Source organism: Watersipora subatra, chromosome 9, assembly GCF_963576615.1.
Source record: "Watersipora subatra chromosome 9, tzWatSuba1.1, whole genome shotgun sequence".
NCBI lineage: Eukaryota > Metazoa > Bryozoa > Gymnolaemata > Cheilostomatida > Watersiporidae > Watersipora > Watersipora subatra.
Genome location: NC_088716.1, coordinates 32344389 through 32361549, shown reverse-complemented (window position 1 = coordinate 32361549; position 17161 = coordinate 32344389). Strand labels below are relative to the sequence as shown.

At 34.7% G+C, this 17161-nt stretch overlaps 1 protein-coding gene across 2 annotated transcripts in view; it reads left to right on the top strand.

Annotated features, from left to right (window-relative positions):
• Positions 1 to 17161, top strand: part of LOC137403865 (WD repeat and coiled-coil-containing protein-like) — an 86335-nt gene that overhangs the window by 63955 nt on the left and 5219 nt on the right. For both annotated transcript variants that reach the window (XM_068089959.1, XM_068089958.1), the window contains one exon: positions 13112 to 13243. In XM_068089959.1, the coding sequence (XP_067946060.1) occupies positions 13112 to 13243 (132 nt within the window). The remainder of the gene's footprint in view (positions 1 to 13111; positions 13244 to 17161) is intronic.

Sequence of the window (17161 nt, the reverse complement as noted above, 5' to 3'; positions counted from 1 at the left end):
GTCTTAATATTAGTTATATTACTCATGTGTAATGTGCCTTAATATTAGTTATATTACTCATGTGTAATGTGCCTTAATATTAGTTATATTGCTCATGTGTGATGTGCCTTAATATTAGTTATATTACTCATGTGTAATGTGTCTTAATATTAGTTATATGACTCATGTGTAATGTGTCTTAATATTAGTTTTATTACTCATGTGTAATGTGCCTTAATATTAGTTATATTACTCATGTGTAATGTGCCTCAATATTAGTTATATTACTCATGTGTAATGTGTTTTAATATTAGTTATATTACTCCTGTGTGATGTGCCTTAATATTAGTTATATTACTCATGTGTAATGTGCCTTAATATTAGTTATATTACTCATGTGTGATGTGCCTTAATATTAGTTATATTACTCATGTGTGATGTGTCTTAATATTAGTTATATGACTCATGTGTGATGTGTCTTAATATTAGTTATATTACTCATGTGTAATGTGTCTTAATATTAGTTTTATTACTCATGTGTAATGTGCCTTAATATTAGTTATATTACTCATGTGTAATGTGCCTTAATATTAGTTATATTACTCATGTGTGATGTGTCTTAATATTAGTTATATTACTCATGTGTAATGTGTCTTAATATTAGTTATATTACTCATGTGTAATGTGCCTCAATATTAGTTATATTACTCAATTGTGATGTGCCTTAATATTAGTTATATTACTCCTGTGTAATGTGCCTTAATATTAGTTTTATTACTCATGTGTAATGTGTCTTAATATTAGTTATATTACTCCTGTGTAATGTGCCTTAATATTAGTTATATTACTCATGTGTAATGTGCCTTAATATTAGTTATATTACTCATGTGTAATGTGCCTTAATATTAGTTATATTGCTCATGTGTGATGTGCCTTAATATTAGTTATATTACTCATGTGTAATGTGTCTTAATATTAGTTATATGACTCATGTGTAATGTGTCTTAATATTAGTTATATTACTCATGTGTAATGTGCCTTAATATTAGTTATATTACTCAATTGTGATGTGCCTTAATATTAGTTATATTACTCCTGTGTAATGTGCCTTAATATTAGTTTTATTACTCATGTGTAATGTGCCTCAATATTAGTTATATTACTCATGTGTAATGTGCCTTAATATTAGTTATATTACTCATGTGTAATGTGCCTCAATATTAGTTATATTACTCATGTGTAATGTGTCTTAATATTAGTTATATTACTCCTGTGTGATGTGCCTTAATATTAGTTATATTACTCATGTGTAATGTGCCTTAATATTAGTTATATTACTCATGTGTAATGTGCCTTAATATTAGTTATATTACTCATGTGTAATGTGCCTTAATATTAGTTATATTACTCAATTGTGATGTGCCTTAATATTAGTTATATTACTCAATTGTGATGTGCCTTAATATTAGTTATATTACTCCTGTGTAATGTGTCTTAATATTAGTTATATTACTCCTGTGTAATGTGCCTTAATATTAGTTATATTACTCATGTGTAATGTGCCTTAATATTAGTTATATTACTCAATTGTGATGTGCCTTAATATTAGTTATATTACTCAATTGTGATGTGCCTTAATATTAGTTATATTACTCATGTGTGATGTGCCTTAATATTAGTTATATGACTCATGTGTAATGTGTCTTAATATTAGTTATATTACTCATGTGTGATGTGCCTTAATATTAGTTATATTACTCCTGTGTAATGTGCCTTAATATTAGTTATATGACTCATGTGTGATGTGCCTTAATATTAGTTATATTACTCATGTGTAATGTGTCTTACTATTAGTTATATTACTCATCTGTAATGTGCCTTAATATTAGTTATATTACTCCTGTGTGATGGGCCTTAATATTAGTTATATTACTCATGTGTGATGTGCCTTAATATTAGTTATATTACTCATGTGTAATGTGTCTTACTATTAGTTATATTACTCATGTGTAATGTGCCTTAATATTAGTTATATTACTCATGTGTAATGTGTCTTAATATTAGTTATATTACTCATGTGTAATGCAGACATTTTTCATGTATAAATGGATGTAATATTTCCATACTCATTTCTGGTACAAGCTTTACTGACACACTACAGTTACCACATATTAAATTTGTCTCTGGATTAACTTTGTATATTGAAGTTTGAGTTTGTATCATTATTGTGTAATGCAGAAGTATTTGGTGTTTAAGTGTTTGGGGTATCATATTCTTTAAAGAATAATTTACACAAATTCTTAGTAGATTTTATCAGAAAGTATCTGTATTTTTCTAGCCAATGCGATTGTTTTTGGTGTTTGAGGTGATCTGATTGCCAGGACGTTTCAAGATTAAAATCGACAAAACTTGATGGCGGTTAAGATGCTCAGAAGAAAAATACTTGCCGAAATCATGTCACCAATTTTTATCGTTGCTCTAGTTGATATCGGCTATCGCGTTCCAGTTGCAGCGTTACGCAACTCCATTCTGCGGGTCTCTTAACAACTATAGATGTCATAGTCGCACTTTCCTTTGATCTGAGCTTTTAATCACGATCAAGTTTTATCAATCGTAATCTTAAAGCATCTTGGCAGTCAGATCACCTCAAGCATCAAAAACAATTGCAAATGATAGAAAAATACTGATACTTTCTGATAAAATCCATTAAATTTTTGTTTGAGCTCATCTTTAATGTCTCTTTCTTGTACAAGATTTACTCACATTTGCAGCTGTCATTAAAATATCATAATCGCATTCAACAAGTTGATTTGAAAACTCATCAATAAACTCTAGCACAGACCCTACAACAAGGTAAGTAGGTAAGTAGGTTTCATTAGTGTACTGCCCATTTAATAAACAATTACTGGCTCAGCTGTTCTTACCACAGCGGTGTCTCGGGTGTCTCGTGGTTAGCCTGGTCCGGCTGGTGAGGCTGGCATAATTTGTAGGAAAATTAAATGTCAATCAATCGTCTTCTCGCCGGGTTTACATGGCAGCTGTGCTATTTATATATGCATCTCTTTGTCGCCCAATCCGTCAGTTTTTGGTTATGCAATATCTGTTTTTTTTGCTACTGTATCCTAGAACTGTAAAGTTGGTTTTTTGAGTTCAGACATTTTTTACTGTTTGTTTTATACATATTGTTAAATTCATTTGGTGAAACTTTATTTAAAAAAAACACCTGTTTCTGTTAATAATTGAAAGTTTTATTTGGTCATTATCATTTTGAGGTCATATAAATTTCTTTGTTGAAATAAATTGACTGTTGAATGTTCCAGCGTGTAATTGTAATAGTTGCGTTTCTACTTCCTAGCTCAGGTTCTATACTATTTGTAGTAGGTGTACAAAAAGTTGAATAAGAGGCCAACATCTACTGAAATGTTGTCTCAAGTTTCTTTCAAACGTCGATCAAAGTTTTTACAACAGGTTATTTTCACATACATTCTAAATAGTTCGCTAAATCCTAGCTGGCCATAGTTCGTATTGATTTGAGTTAATGCATGTGTAGATAACTTCTCGTGTGAGAGATAATCTCTACTGAGGTGCCTGCGGATCTGAGTGCACTTTCAAGTTTATTTAGGATTATGGAGAGAAAAACAATAGAAGCTTTCAATTAGCTGTCAGTTTTTACGCTGGGTTACTACATGAGCAGGCTTAGTGGTTGGTAAACTGACAAGGTCTGATTCATTTCATAGAGTTGGAGGAATCGCAGCTGAACAGTCGACTAGCCACCTTTTTATCGTCGATATGCAACTACTCTCTGTTATTATTATTTATAGCGTTATGATGTCTTATAGTAGACACCTTTTTATCGTCGATATGCAACTACTCTCTGTTATTATTATTTATAGCGTTATGATGTCTTATAGTAGACACCTTTAAGGTTTCTTAGAAAATAGTTTTAGCATCACTTAAAGAGTAAGAACAATATAACAATATTGTATTGTTTTCTGCTGCAGTCTTTGTAAGGCTCTTGTTACACTAGTTCGGTGCACCCAACATGTTGGCTCAGCACGAGACATCATATCATTGGTCTAGACAATGAAAAACAGACATATTCGGAATAAATGAAAACAAAATGTTATAGGAGGGTTGTTCTATGAAGCGGTTAATATTTTCACACAACAGCAACGTATAAAAAACAACTCATTTCACGATCTTTGACGTTTTTCCTGTCTCTTCTCCGCTATTATCTGATCGAACTGTGGTTCCTTTTGGGTAAGTGGAGTGTGCAGATCATTTTCAGGGTTGCTGGCGTTATGTTATTTATTTTTGATATATAAAAGAGATGGAAATCTGAATTCACATAGATGAGTTATTGTGACAACAAATACACCTTTTTTGTTTTCACAATTGATTCCTGCGCACCTTCAAACATCAGCTCGCACCACATCGGGGATGAGCATCCACAATCAAAAAACCTTGACATAGACTGAGCCCGCATGCGGATGTCTTTTTTACAATATTTTATACACCCCTGCTATTTTTTGATGTCGACGCTACTGGTTTAGAGCTATTTCTGTTTGTTCTTTTCTGTTATCACTGTATGTGTAAAGATTACTTGCAATGCCACCTCAGAGCTAACATGATCTGCTAGAGTCTGGCAGCATTTATGACCTGTTGCTGACCTGAAGTGTATTCTCATGTGTTGTACTTTTACACTCCCCCAAATACCAGGAGCCACAGCATTCTTTTGTCAATAGTTCCAAGGTAGGCTAAGTTCCTTTTTGATTGTGGCAGGTTGTGTAACTGTCACAGCTAAAGACCTCTTTATACTTTATCACAATGGAAAGTACCGCAATTTGCTGGTATTTTTTATGGCGTAGGAAAACATTCAAAGCTGTGTTCTGTTTGGTAAAGACGCGTGAAAGTGTAAGTTATACCTACTCCAACGTGTGGAGAGTATTGAAGTGCAATAGTACATGCAAGTAGTAAATGATTACCATCTACTAAAATATAATTAATTCATATATAATATAATGATAGCCTTCTTCTACAGTCAAATCCGATAAAGGTGCTTCATTCTATTTGTTTGTAACTCCATCACCTCAGGCAGCCAGTTAATATTAATAATTCCTGCACCAGCTGCATACCAGCACAAATTGAGCTTGCACAGTTCTGATCATTTTAACTACAGTTGTACCTTGACATACGAGCTTAATGCTTTATGGACTGAGTTCCTATGTCATTTTTCTCGTATCTCAAGGCAATATTTCTTATATCAAATAACTAAACACAAATTAATCCGTTCCCATACTTTGAAAAAACCACCTACAAACAGGATATTATAATGGAAAAGCATGTTTTCCCACGACCACACGAGCGGAGCAGAAGTGTGGGAGTTTTTATGATAAATGCATGTGCACACAACTTACGAAAATTATTCATCAACAATGAGACGAACCCTCGTCAAGAAATTTCATCAAAAAATTTAAGCATCGGAATTTAAAGTCGTTAAAGTATAATATCGATACAAAACACATTTAAACCTATTTAAATATGTTACCAAGTCTTTGTAAACCTACGATAATATCTTAAAACTTACCCATCTGATCGGATTATACACAAATAGACAGATTAATTTGAACAAAAATTGCCACAAAAAGCTTGAAAAGCTCAGTTTAATAAAAGTTAAGACCGAAAATTGAAACGCCAATAAAGCCGTGCGACCGATTGTAGAACTATTTAGCAGTGCGCATTTCACGAGAAAACCGTGCTCATTTCATCAGTCTATGGCATTTTTTACTTGCAATCGAATTTATTCGAAGGTTTCTGTAATAAACGTAGACCGTTTGAGGTGTAGACCGATTTACAGGTACGAAATTGTGGTACACAGTTTATCAGCCTGTGTTTTTTGTCCAATCACCGAAGGTTTCATTATTTGAAACGTTAGCCGAAATTCTTTACAACTTATGTACAAGCTAGGGCCGAACTACAACGCCCCTTCATGACGAGAACATTTTTTATTTTGCTACAGTTTTATACGCGTGAATGCTCTTACACGCTTTCTGTTAAAGATCGCTGATCAAAACCATTCTACATTCAAAGCAACCAACTTTCAAACTGTGTATAGTACACAGTAGCTTGCCATTTTACTTCTAATTTTGCATTTCAGAGTTATAATAAACATATTTCTTTATTGTTGTTGAATTACATACATTACAGTAAATTAGGCCTACAGCTTTATAACACTTTTATAACAGCTTTTATTTTGCTGCAGTTTGCAGAAATCTTCGAGACGCATAAACGCTCATAGGTTTTCTATTATTGCTGTATTACTATATTAACAATATTGGTTATTTTAATAATATCAGTGCATTTTACTTATAATATTGGCCAACATTGCATTTCTCCTATTGCAAGGGAGAGATATAAACGTAATATTTTCCTTTCATTGTTGTTGTTTGTCATGACCAAACACTTTTTAAATAAATTTTCTAAAAACCTTTATAAATACCACAACTTCTCGATATTGCTACCTATGACGTTTTGAAATGTAAACAAAATTGTGTATTGTTTTTCTATTATTACTATATTATTAAAATTGGTTATTCTAAGAATATCAGTGCATTTTACTTCTAATATTGGCCAATATTGCATTTCTCCTATTGCAGGGGGAAAATATAAACATCTTTTCCATTCATTATTGCTTATTGTTGTGTATAATAACACCCACACCCAGTACATTACAGCTACCATTGCAGTTATCCTATTGCACTGCAGAGCCATTTGATTGCTAATATTGCATTTCTCAACCATCAGTACCCTTTATTTTTTTGCCAATATCTTTGGCCGTCTCTTTGGTCGTGGGCTGTATGACAGTGGAATTTCTAGTTACTTGTTGTAATTCACTACCTCCATTCACAAAGTAACAAATACTTATTTAGTGGTTATGAGCTGCAATAAAATGCAACATTAATGTGAACACTACTGTATGGAGGTTCTTACTTTTGAGACAGACGAAGTGGCTAACGGCAGTGTAAAGAGACTTGACACGTAACCTACTATAAACAATGGTGTGAAGAGCCTTGACACATAACCTAACATAAGCGGTGATGTGAAGAGACTTGACACATAACCTAACATAAATGGCAGTGTGAAGAGACTTGACACGTACCTAACATAAATAGCAGTGTGAAGAGACTGGACACGTACCTAACATAAACGGTGGTGTGAAGAGACTTGACATATAACTTAACATAAACGGTGGTGTGAAGAGACTTGACACGTAACTTAACATAAACGGTGGTGTGAAGAGACTTGACACGTAACTTAACATAAACGGTGGTGTGAAGAGACTTGACACATAACTTAACATAAACGGTGGTGTGAAGAGACTTGACATATAACTTAACATAAACGGTGGTGTGAAGAGACTTGACACGTACCTAACATAAACGGTGGTGTGAAGAGACTTGACACGTAACTTAACATAAACGGTGGTGTGAAGAGACTTGACACGTAACTTAACATAAACGGTGGTGTGAAGAGACTTGACACGTAACTTAACATAAACGGTGGTGTGAAGAGACTTGACACGTAACTTAACATAAACGGTGGTGTGAAGAGACTTGAAATATAACTTAACATAAACGGTGGTGTGAAGAGACTTGACACGTAATTTAACATAAACGGTGGTGTGAAGAGACTTGACACGTAACTTAACATAAACGGTGGTGTGAAGAGACTTGACACGTAACTAAACATAAACGGTGGTGTGAAGAGACTTGACACGTAACTTAACATAAACGGTGGTGTGAAGAGACTTGACACGTAACTTAACATAAACGGTGGTGTGAAGAGACTTGACACGTAACTTAACATAAACGGTGGTGTGAAGAGACTTGACACGTAACTTAACATAAACGGTGGTGTGAAGAGACTTGACACGTAACTTAACATAAACGGTGGTGTGAAGAGACTTGACATATAACTTAACATAAACGGTGGTGTGAAGAGACTTGACACGTAACTTAACATAAACGGTGGTGTGAAGAGACTTGACACGTAACTTAACATAAACGGTGGTGTGAAGAGACTTGACATATAACTTAACATAAACGGGGGTGTGAAGAGACTTGACACGTAACTTAACATAAACGGTGGTGTGAAGAGACTTGACACGTAACTTAACATAAACGGTGGTGTGAAGAGACTTGACATATAACTTAACATAAACGGTGGTGTGAAGAGACTTGACATATAAGTTAACATAAACGGTGGTGTGAAGAGACTTGACACGTAAGATTTAATAATCAGATTTAATCAATGAAAACTTATTTTTAACAATCGTGCAGGCAGAGCATGAGGAGATAATTCCTCATCAAAACAACGCTAGCTCTGTTCTCACAAGAGACGACTGTTTGTTTGGTCACATTCACCATGTTTCCATGGTGCGCAGTACTGCGAAGCAGCCCCCCTCCGAAGTCGAGGGGATTGTACGTTTCCATGCTGCGCAGTGGTTTTCAGAATTTCAGCAAATTAGCCAGAGAAGAGAAATTGTATAAATCGAATCGCCTGATGGAGAAATAGAATCGATCACGGATACCGAACGTCATAAACGGTCTTTTTATGATTATGTCGTCATTATACTTTTATTTACAATACACATTCACAAGGTTTTACAAACCTTAACACACTTTTTACAAAGTAATATATTTTTAATAAGTATTTTTAAGTAATAAATTATTTATACGTTAATTCAGGACATGCCACCTATTTTTCGAAATGTGTTGGCATCGATAACAAAGTCCAGGAAAGTAATCACCTCATCATCCTCGTGAATGCAGACCATAATTAAATTTAGGTGAAAGAAGATCGGAAGAATAAAAAAAACAAGATTAGCAGGACAACCTTTGTACTAGTGTGTGGCCTTCGAAGAATCCGTATCCACGGCATGAGAGCTATGCGCAGCCACTGCGCAGCCACTGCGCAGCCACTGCGCAGTCGCTGTTTCTTTGCTGCGAATTTGCACTGGCTTCGCACTGATCAGTGCGCAGTGATTTCAGTGCGAAGACGCCGTTTCCATGATTCGGAGATAGCGCAACTCCGAAGCACTGCGCATCATGGAAACATAGTGATTGTATAGTATATCAGCCTCCACTGAAATAATTTTATGCAGATGATATAATTGTGTTTGTGAGTTTGACCCGTAGCTCTGCTGCATATAGCTAGACAAGATGGCCTGGCAGCAGGTGTGCTCATATTCACACCAATTAAATTATTCTTGGCTAAAATTGACTTATGCAAATGTAAAGTCAGCGTGAATATGAGTATGATAGAAATAGGAGAGCTATGTCACTGCGGCAGATGGCATTGATGTGTGACATCAATGCTTACGTCTGTGAGTTTAAGGTGGCTGTCTGTGATTGGTTTTACATGCTCAACCGATTGCTAAGGTTGCCAAAATCTTTTAGGCTTAAAAAAGATTCATGTTTTTGAAATGATTTTCCTGCCGCTATATCAACCTGAGATGATTTTCAGTCCGTTATAGCTAGTTATGCAAAAATATTGCTCTTATTTTATCACATGGCTTTAGTTTTGTTGTTAGTGGCATTTGATTGACAAAGTCCTAATAATAGTCCTATAATCGTCCTAATAATAGTCCTATAATCGTCCTAATGAAATATTTGTAAAATTAGCTAAGGTAAGAATTGCTAATGCAACTTTATAGTTATCAAGAGAGTATAATGTTACGTGTATACTAATATGCAAGTATTTGTTGAGATTTATGATTCCTTTGTGCTGAATGAGACAATTTTGGGCGTGTTTCTGTGTTTTAGTCTAACAGTATGGCAATGCTAGTTAGGGAGCTGCTCTCTTACTAGCTTTCATAGTAACGATGCACATTCTAATCTGTATAGACATAGATCTACACATATATGTATGTATATATATATGTATATATATATGTATATATATGTATATATACATATATATATGTATATATGTACATATATATTATATATATATATATTCTATACAAATCTCATTCTATACAAACCTGAGCTTGCAAGTTTAAACTCACAAAACGAGCTTGTGTCAAAGTCCAGGCATTCTAATAAGCACTTGATTTGCAATGCTGTGACATGAACAAATTAAATGGTTGTATTATATATAGCTGGCTTTAATCTTTAGGCTCCTTGATGTGTTTTTGCATACATTCACATGAGCTTTAGATCATTTTAGTTTTACCTGATGAATGGTAACAACCATGAAACTTTAAGTAGTAAACAGTTTTAAAAGTTTTCAGTTCTTAATTTATTTTATATATATATATAAAAAATATATATATATGTGTGTGGGCGTGTGTGTGTGCGTGTGCGCGTGTGTGTGTGTGTATTTAACATATAACATCATTTGCCATTCTAATGTTCAAACTTCATATCATGAGAAAAGGGTTTTGTGTAGTTTAAATAACTTCAGAGTAAATAAAAACAACTGTAAAGGTTTTCAAACTTTGTCAAACAACTGTAACTTTCAAACTTCATATCATGACAAAAAGGTTTTGTGCAGAGCAACTAAATTAAAAATAAATAAAGCAACTGTAAAGGTTTTCAAACAACTGTAAGTTTAAAATGTCATAACTTGAAAGAAGTGCTTCGTTAAAGTAAATTAGAAGAAAAAGTAAAAATGTAAAGGAGTTTAAATGTAAAATGATTACCAAGTAATGGTTAAATATAGTCTATTTCGCTATGATTACAATCAAAAATTATTTGGTATACAATTATGAGTTTAGTTAGTTTCAGTGCTGCATGCGAAAATGCCGTAGGCTATAGACGATCATAGAGTCGTAAAGAAACCCACAATCATTATCTAATGCAATCACCTCTTGGTAAAAATCATCGTCATTAAAAATATTACCAAAATGCTATGTTAATTTTGGTAACTATAGGTACCTACAATGACTTTAGTGCATTTTGTGATTTTGATCTGCAAAATAATGTAGCGTTACAATGTACTACGTGGAGAGTTCTTACCTTCGAGACAGACGTATAACATAAACGCTGAATCTAACTTAAATGAATTTAATTTACTAAACATACTTGAAGAAAGTTTTAGCATGTATTTTAATTAACTTCAAACTTTTAACAAAAGTGTTATCATTTATTCATTTGTGAATTGTTTGTATTATAACGGATACGGATAACTCGCCATGGTGAGTTCAGCGACACATATCTTTTAATATCGTGTATGATCAGTACACAAATCGCCAAATTTTAAGTTCGAGATAAATTATTGTGTATATCCTAGGGTGGAACAAGTTTGCCCTAAAGAAAAAAAACAACGAAGAAGCATCGTGTTGCATATAGTTAGTTCCTAAAATATTTTTAACAGAGGAGTCGTAACGCGTGGGCGCAATGCTAAAATAATTTGCTAATAATAATAATTATCGTGTGGCTTTTCATGAGTTGTTTACATGAGATGATTTTTGTATTGCAACTGAACTCGGGAGATATTTGTTGTAAGGACTTATTTTATTATTTTATTTTGTCACAAACTGACACCCTTCTTTATTAATTAATAAATTAATAATTAATTTCAAATGAAAACATTCAGCACCAGAATTCCAAACATTATTGCATTCGCTGTTTTTAATTCCCAGTCAATTTGTAGGTTCATAGTTTAGTATGTTTATGAATAAGACTGTGCAGAGCATTGGCACACAGAGTTACTGCATCGTTCCTTCGCTGTTTATTCTTTTATACACGCCGGTAGAGTCAAAGGACATGCAAATGACTTGGTAGAAGACGCATGTTAATAAGTCGGGATGCTCAAGGGAGCATATAGCTCATGTCAGTTCATGAATATATCTGCATGCGCATTACATCTCTTCCCTCTTTATACCTCTTTTCTTTCCCTCTGCTTTATCAGCCCCACACATTGAATTTGTTTGCACGGAAACAAGCCATATCTTGGCAACTCGATATACGTAGCTGCCGGCAGCAGTTGCATCTTATATAGTTTGGGAATGAAGTGATAGAGTGCATACAAACTTGGCTGGAGGTTGAGACAGTCTCTCCCTAATACACTGATGATTTAACGCTTTTTATCCGTTGCTATCGCCTCAAAATGACAATTGCATCTGTCTTATTGAAAATAAAGCACACAAGTGTGAGAGTTTAGTACCCGATGCATCCTTCGTCGAGAGATTAGAGCTGGGTGGAATCGATAGAGAGAAAGCTTGTAGGCACTTCACTCCGTTGAACATGTCACCGTTTGTTTAGATTGCTAATCCCTTTGTAGCCATTTTCTCATCCAAGCCCACCCCGCTTTGGCTGACGTGTGATGCCCGTTTCAATCGATGACCTCTCCCTGCTCTTCCCAATCTCTCTCAACATTTTCAATGGCCATTTTGTATTATTTGCACTTTCGACCTTATTATTATTATTTAACTTATGTTCCAAAGTCTGAAATATTTATTTTGAAATGTTTAATTGTATGTATGAAGTATGTTCTTTAATACTTGCCAACTTTATGAAATTTTGTTCTGTCTGCTTTTTTAATAATAATTTTAAGAATCTAAATTAATACAATTTGTGTAAAGCTTTCCTCTTTGATAAAATTGGTTACGTAAAGAAAGAGTTCCTTTAATCTCATATAACTGTTTGTTCACTACTTCTGCATGCAGTTACTCTTGTAGAGTTATAATAATCCAACCACATTTTTGGCTCCTTGGAGCAAGTAGGACCAGTTTAGGAGGATCTCTGAGGGATGTTACCTCTTTTCTCATAGTAAAAGCTGTAACCAAAACCTGTTCAGATTTTAGCTAAGAAGGTATTTACACAGTTGAACAGTCATTATTCTCACATTATTCATAGTTGATAATGAAGTTGTTGTCATGCGCCTCATCTTGTTAAAATGAGGCAGGGCCCTGGTGAGGTTATGTAGATAGGTCTGCTATTCAGCCAACATTTGCATTCCGCTCCAACGTAGCCTCTATGCATTTCTCTTCTAACTTATACATTTATGTACATTCTATTTGCCGTGTTAGCATATGAAAATATGAAAAGTCTCACTCCCTGGTTTGCTCTTAAAGGTGTTGGCATGTCGAGTAAATGATTATTCATTCGCCGTTGGTCTCTTGTAGAGGTGACCAACGTTAGCTTTCTCTCGGCTGATGGCCAAAAGACAGAAAAGAGATTTCTTTTGGATAGAGGTCGGTTGAAGTTGGATGTTCTGAAAACAGCATTTGCGGCTCCGTATCTCATTTTGCACTTGGGTAAGTAGCAAGGGATTGTGGGTCTATCTAATAGCTGTCAAACATAACTATGATTACAAGCTGTCATAATGGCTAACATGTAATCATAGCCATTATGGCATGATGGAGGAGGCAATTTCGAGAAAGATCATCTTCGGTCATGTGTTTTAGCGTGGAATGTCTATCTTATTCATAACTTAATGACTGTAAAAAATATTTAAGTCAAAACTATATTCTGATAAAAGCATTCTGATTGGATAATTGGACCATCAATAGTCAAATCTTGTGTAAGATCTGATGCCTAGCAGTAGTTGTTGCAAAGTTATCCTTGACCTACTATAGTCTGAGATTATGGAATTCACCATAGTCTGAGATTAAGAAACTCACCATCGTCTGGGATTAAGGAGCTCAACATAGTCTGAGATTATGGAATTCACCATAGTCTGAGATTAAGAAACTCACCATCGTCTGAGATTAAGGAGCTCACCATAGTCTTAGATTAAGTAACTCACCATAGTCTTAGATTAAGGAACTCAACATAGTCTTAGATTAAGGAACTCACCATAGTTTTAGATTAAGGAACTCACCATAGTCTTAGATTAAGGAACTCACCATAGTCTTAGATTAAGGAACTCACCATAGTCTGAGATTAAGGAGCTCACCATAGTCTTAGATTAAGAAACTTACATTTCGGTTAAATTTTCAACTTTAGTACATAGCACCCGCAGCAATGGCTATGCTTATGTCTTTTTATGTACTATTAACGGACACTTCCTGTTTCGTGGCAGACACTCCTGTTTTTTCGTACCTGTTGGTCAAGTTTTGAGAATTTTTTTCGGATGCTGTAAAGTGACAATGCCTGTTAGCTAATAAAATGAAGCGGCAACCCGCCCCATCCCCGCAACCATTTTCAGGACGACCATTTTCCAGACGACTATGCTGCTCAAAAGAAAATGTCTGCCGTTCTATGTTAATATTAATAAATACATGTTGGATGCAATCCATTTCGTCTCCTCCGTGTGCTTCTGCCCTCACTAATCCTACCCACTCTACTTCTCAATACTCCCTGCAATACTTCTCTGCTCTCCTAGCAATGTTGGCATATTGGCGAAGGTTTGTTAGATCTGTTGGCTTAAGCTCATGGAAAAGTAACTCTGCTCAAAAAAGGTGAACTGTTCTGTTGGTTAAACAAAACCTTGAGGTCCAAGCTCTGCAGATATATGACGTTGGCTTTCGGTTTCTTTCAAATACATGCGTACAAAGGTCCTTTACAGCCTTGCCACAGTATCTTACAGTTATGCCATCTCGCCGGGTGTATTATCAATCGGATTTTGGGATCATTGAACAAGTAGAAAAAAAGGCAAAAAAATTCCAAATTCTTAAAATTATATGATTTCAGGCAACTCCAACACGATTAACCAATATAGTGTATGTGCTACCTAAATTTATCTTCTGATAATGTAATGATATATACAATATTATATACAATATATATAAATATCAAACCATGTTATAATTTGCATGTTCAGTATGAACATTTTGGATATACGTAAATAGTTGCCCTTCAATTCTTCACTGTTCTAACGCATGTAAATGCAAAGAATCAGTATGCAAACATTGTATGAGTTTGACATACACGTACATTACGGCACTTTAAATAGCTTTGTTTCTTACTCGGAAGGTTTTTTGGTGATTCCATGTGATTGCACGGGCTGTGTTCTCTTAGCCAAACTGTCTTGTTGAAACAAAGCTTTGGCAACAGGTTCGTGCACCTGCTACTAGTGTCATGGAGTATGTCTAATCTTCTACTCAACTCTGACATGGCCAGCAGGTATCTTCAGTCTTGGCACGATGCATGCGCATTTGATCTTTGGCTGCAAATGACTTCCATCTGCTCACTCGACTCATCAGGGTCAGAATGAAACATTGCGGTGGTGAACAAGGGAATTGCATACCTTGGCATTCCTCCCAGGCGTCTGTATTTGCATGTTAGTGGTCTCGTATCCGTTAGCTATATCAGACACCATCAATTCTAAGGCACGATGCAGTCTCTCTCTCTCTCACTCTCTCTCACTCTGTTGTTTGTGCATCTATAATGTTTCTTCTCTCATTTGTCCTTGTGTATTTCTATGTTTGTTTTGTGAGTGTATGGTTTGCAGACACTTGAGTTCGTTGCTGTTCCTCTGGTACGACTGCATGCATTACAATACCTACTATTGTTTTAGGCTAGGTTGAGGCCGTTTCAATTCTCAAGCAGGTCTCTGGTCACGCTACTAGATGGAAGAGGCGCGAGGCAATAATAAATTTTAAGCGAAGTGTAATTAATATAAATATTATAGAGCTATTCTGATTGTACACGTTATAGAGATGTATTAACTTTTTTCTTATAGTATCATCATAGTATCATTATTAGCTATAGTTATTGTTGCTATCAGCAATTTGTTTATTCGATCGTGATTACAAACAAAAATGGTACTCGGGCATCGACAAAACTGTTTTATACCGTAAAAAGCGACAGTTCTACTTTTATTGTCTCACAAAGTACAACCTCAAGTGGCTTGGTTTCTTCAAGAAATTTTAAGGATAATTTGCTTCTCTCATGGTAAGGTTGATGTCCTGTAGCAACAGTATGTAATTGATTCGAAGTTAGCATATGAGGTTCGCCTTGCACATTGAATAAAATGAGTCCGCACCAGAGTGAAGACATCTTATTACTTCAGATGTCTATTCAATTTACTGCCTTCTAGTTGTAAGTTTTTGATGTTTTAAGCACTATTTTGTTTTACTATAGGTCCAAAGTGCTCAATGTGCGCTTATCAGGTGTAATCTTATCATTGTGGTACATTTCCAATGTTTCGCTTGAAGCTATGCATAAATTTATGTGTAGATTGTTTTGTTTCTAGTCCATCATATATCAACCAATGTTTATCATTCTATATGATACTTGATTACGAACTTCTATAGTGAACTTCTAAAGTGAACTTCTATAGTGAACATCTATAGTGAACTTCTATAGTGAACATCTATAGTGAACTTCTATAGTGAACATCTATAGTGTAGATTAACAGGAGTTTTAACCAACAAACATTTTATTGCAAACTTTGTAATAATAAGAGATCTTTTAGCGACATCTATATATATTATTTTTTTGTAAATACTTTTATATTACTGTGGAAAAGATGGCTGTAGTTTATGAATAAAATAACTAATTAATAAATAATAAAACAGTAGCGGAGGGAGACAACGAATTAACATTTTAATTTCATTAAATTCGAAAAACCCTAAAAAATCTTCCTAGAATTTGGGATGTTTGTTCTTAAAATTCATTACTGTTCAATTTCATGGTTAGCTCGGACATAAATAAACTACAGCTAATAATTGTAAAATATTGTGGATTTGAGGGTTGTTGCCTGCTAGATGAATATTGGATGGAGTATACGTTGAATTTATGAAGCAAACTTGATATTTCAGATCATTTGCTCTCCTTTATCTTTAGCTGTTACAGAGTTATTATTTCTATGACTGGATTTAAAGATCTAAAATACCATTGAAATAATAATAGATGTTGCAGAGTTTAGTATGCGAGCTTCTCTCAGACGCTCTTGTTAGATCATCACAAGTTGGGAAATGGGCACTGTTGGATCTCATACAAATGCCAACAATATTGTGATGTTTATTATACATGATATTATACATCCCTTTCCTATCTACCTCACCCTTCCTGCTATACCTCTACCACTTCCAGAAGAGGGAACCTTTGTGATAAGCAACACAATCACGAATATCGCTAACCAGACGATTTGCTAAAAAGCTGAAAGATAATCACTGTTTCCACGCTTCGATTTGGTTCGGAGTTGCCCACTACCGACGAATTTGCACCCGATTCCACGATTTGGAGTTGCACTATAGATCTTTTCAAAATTCACGATTTATATCTCA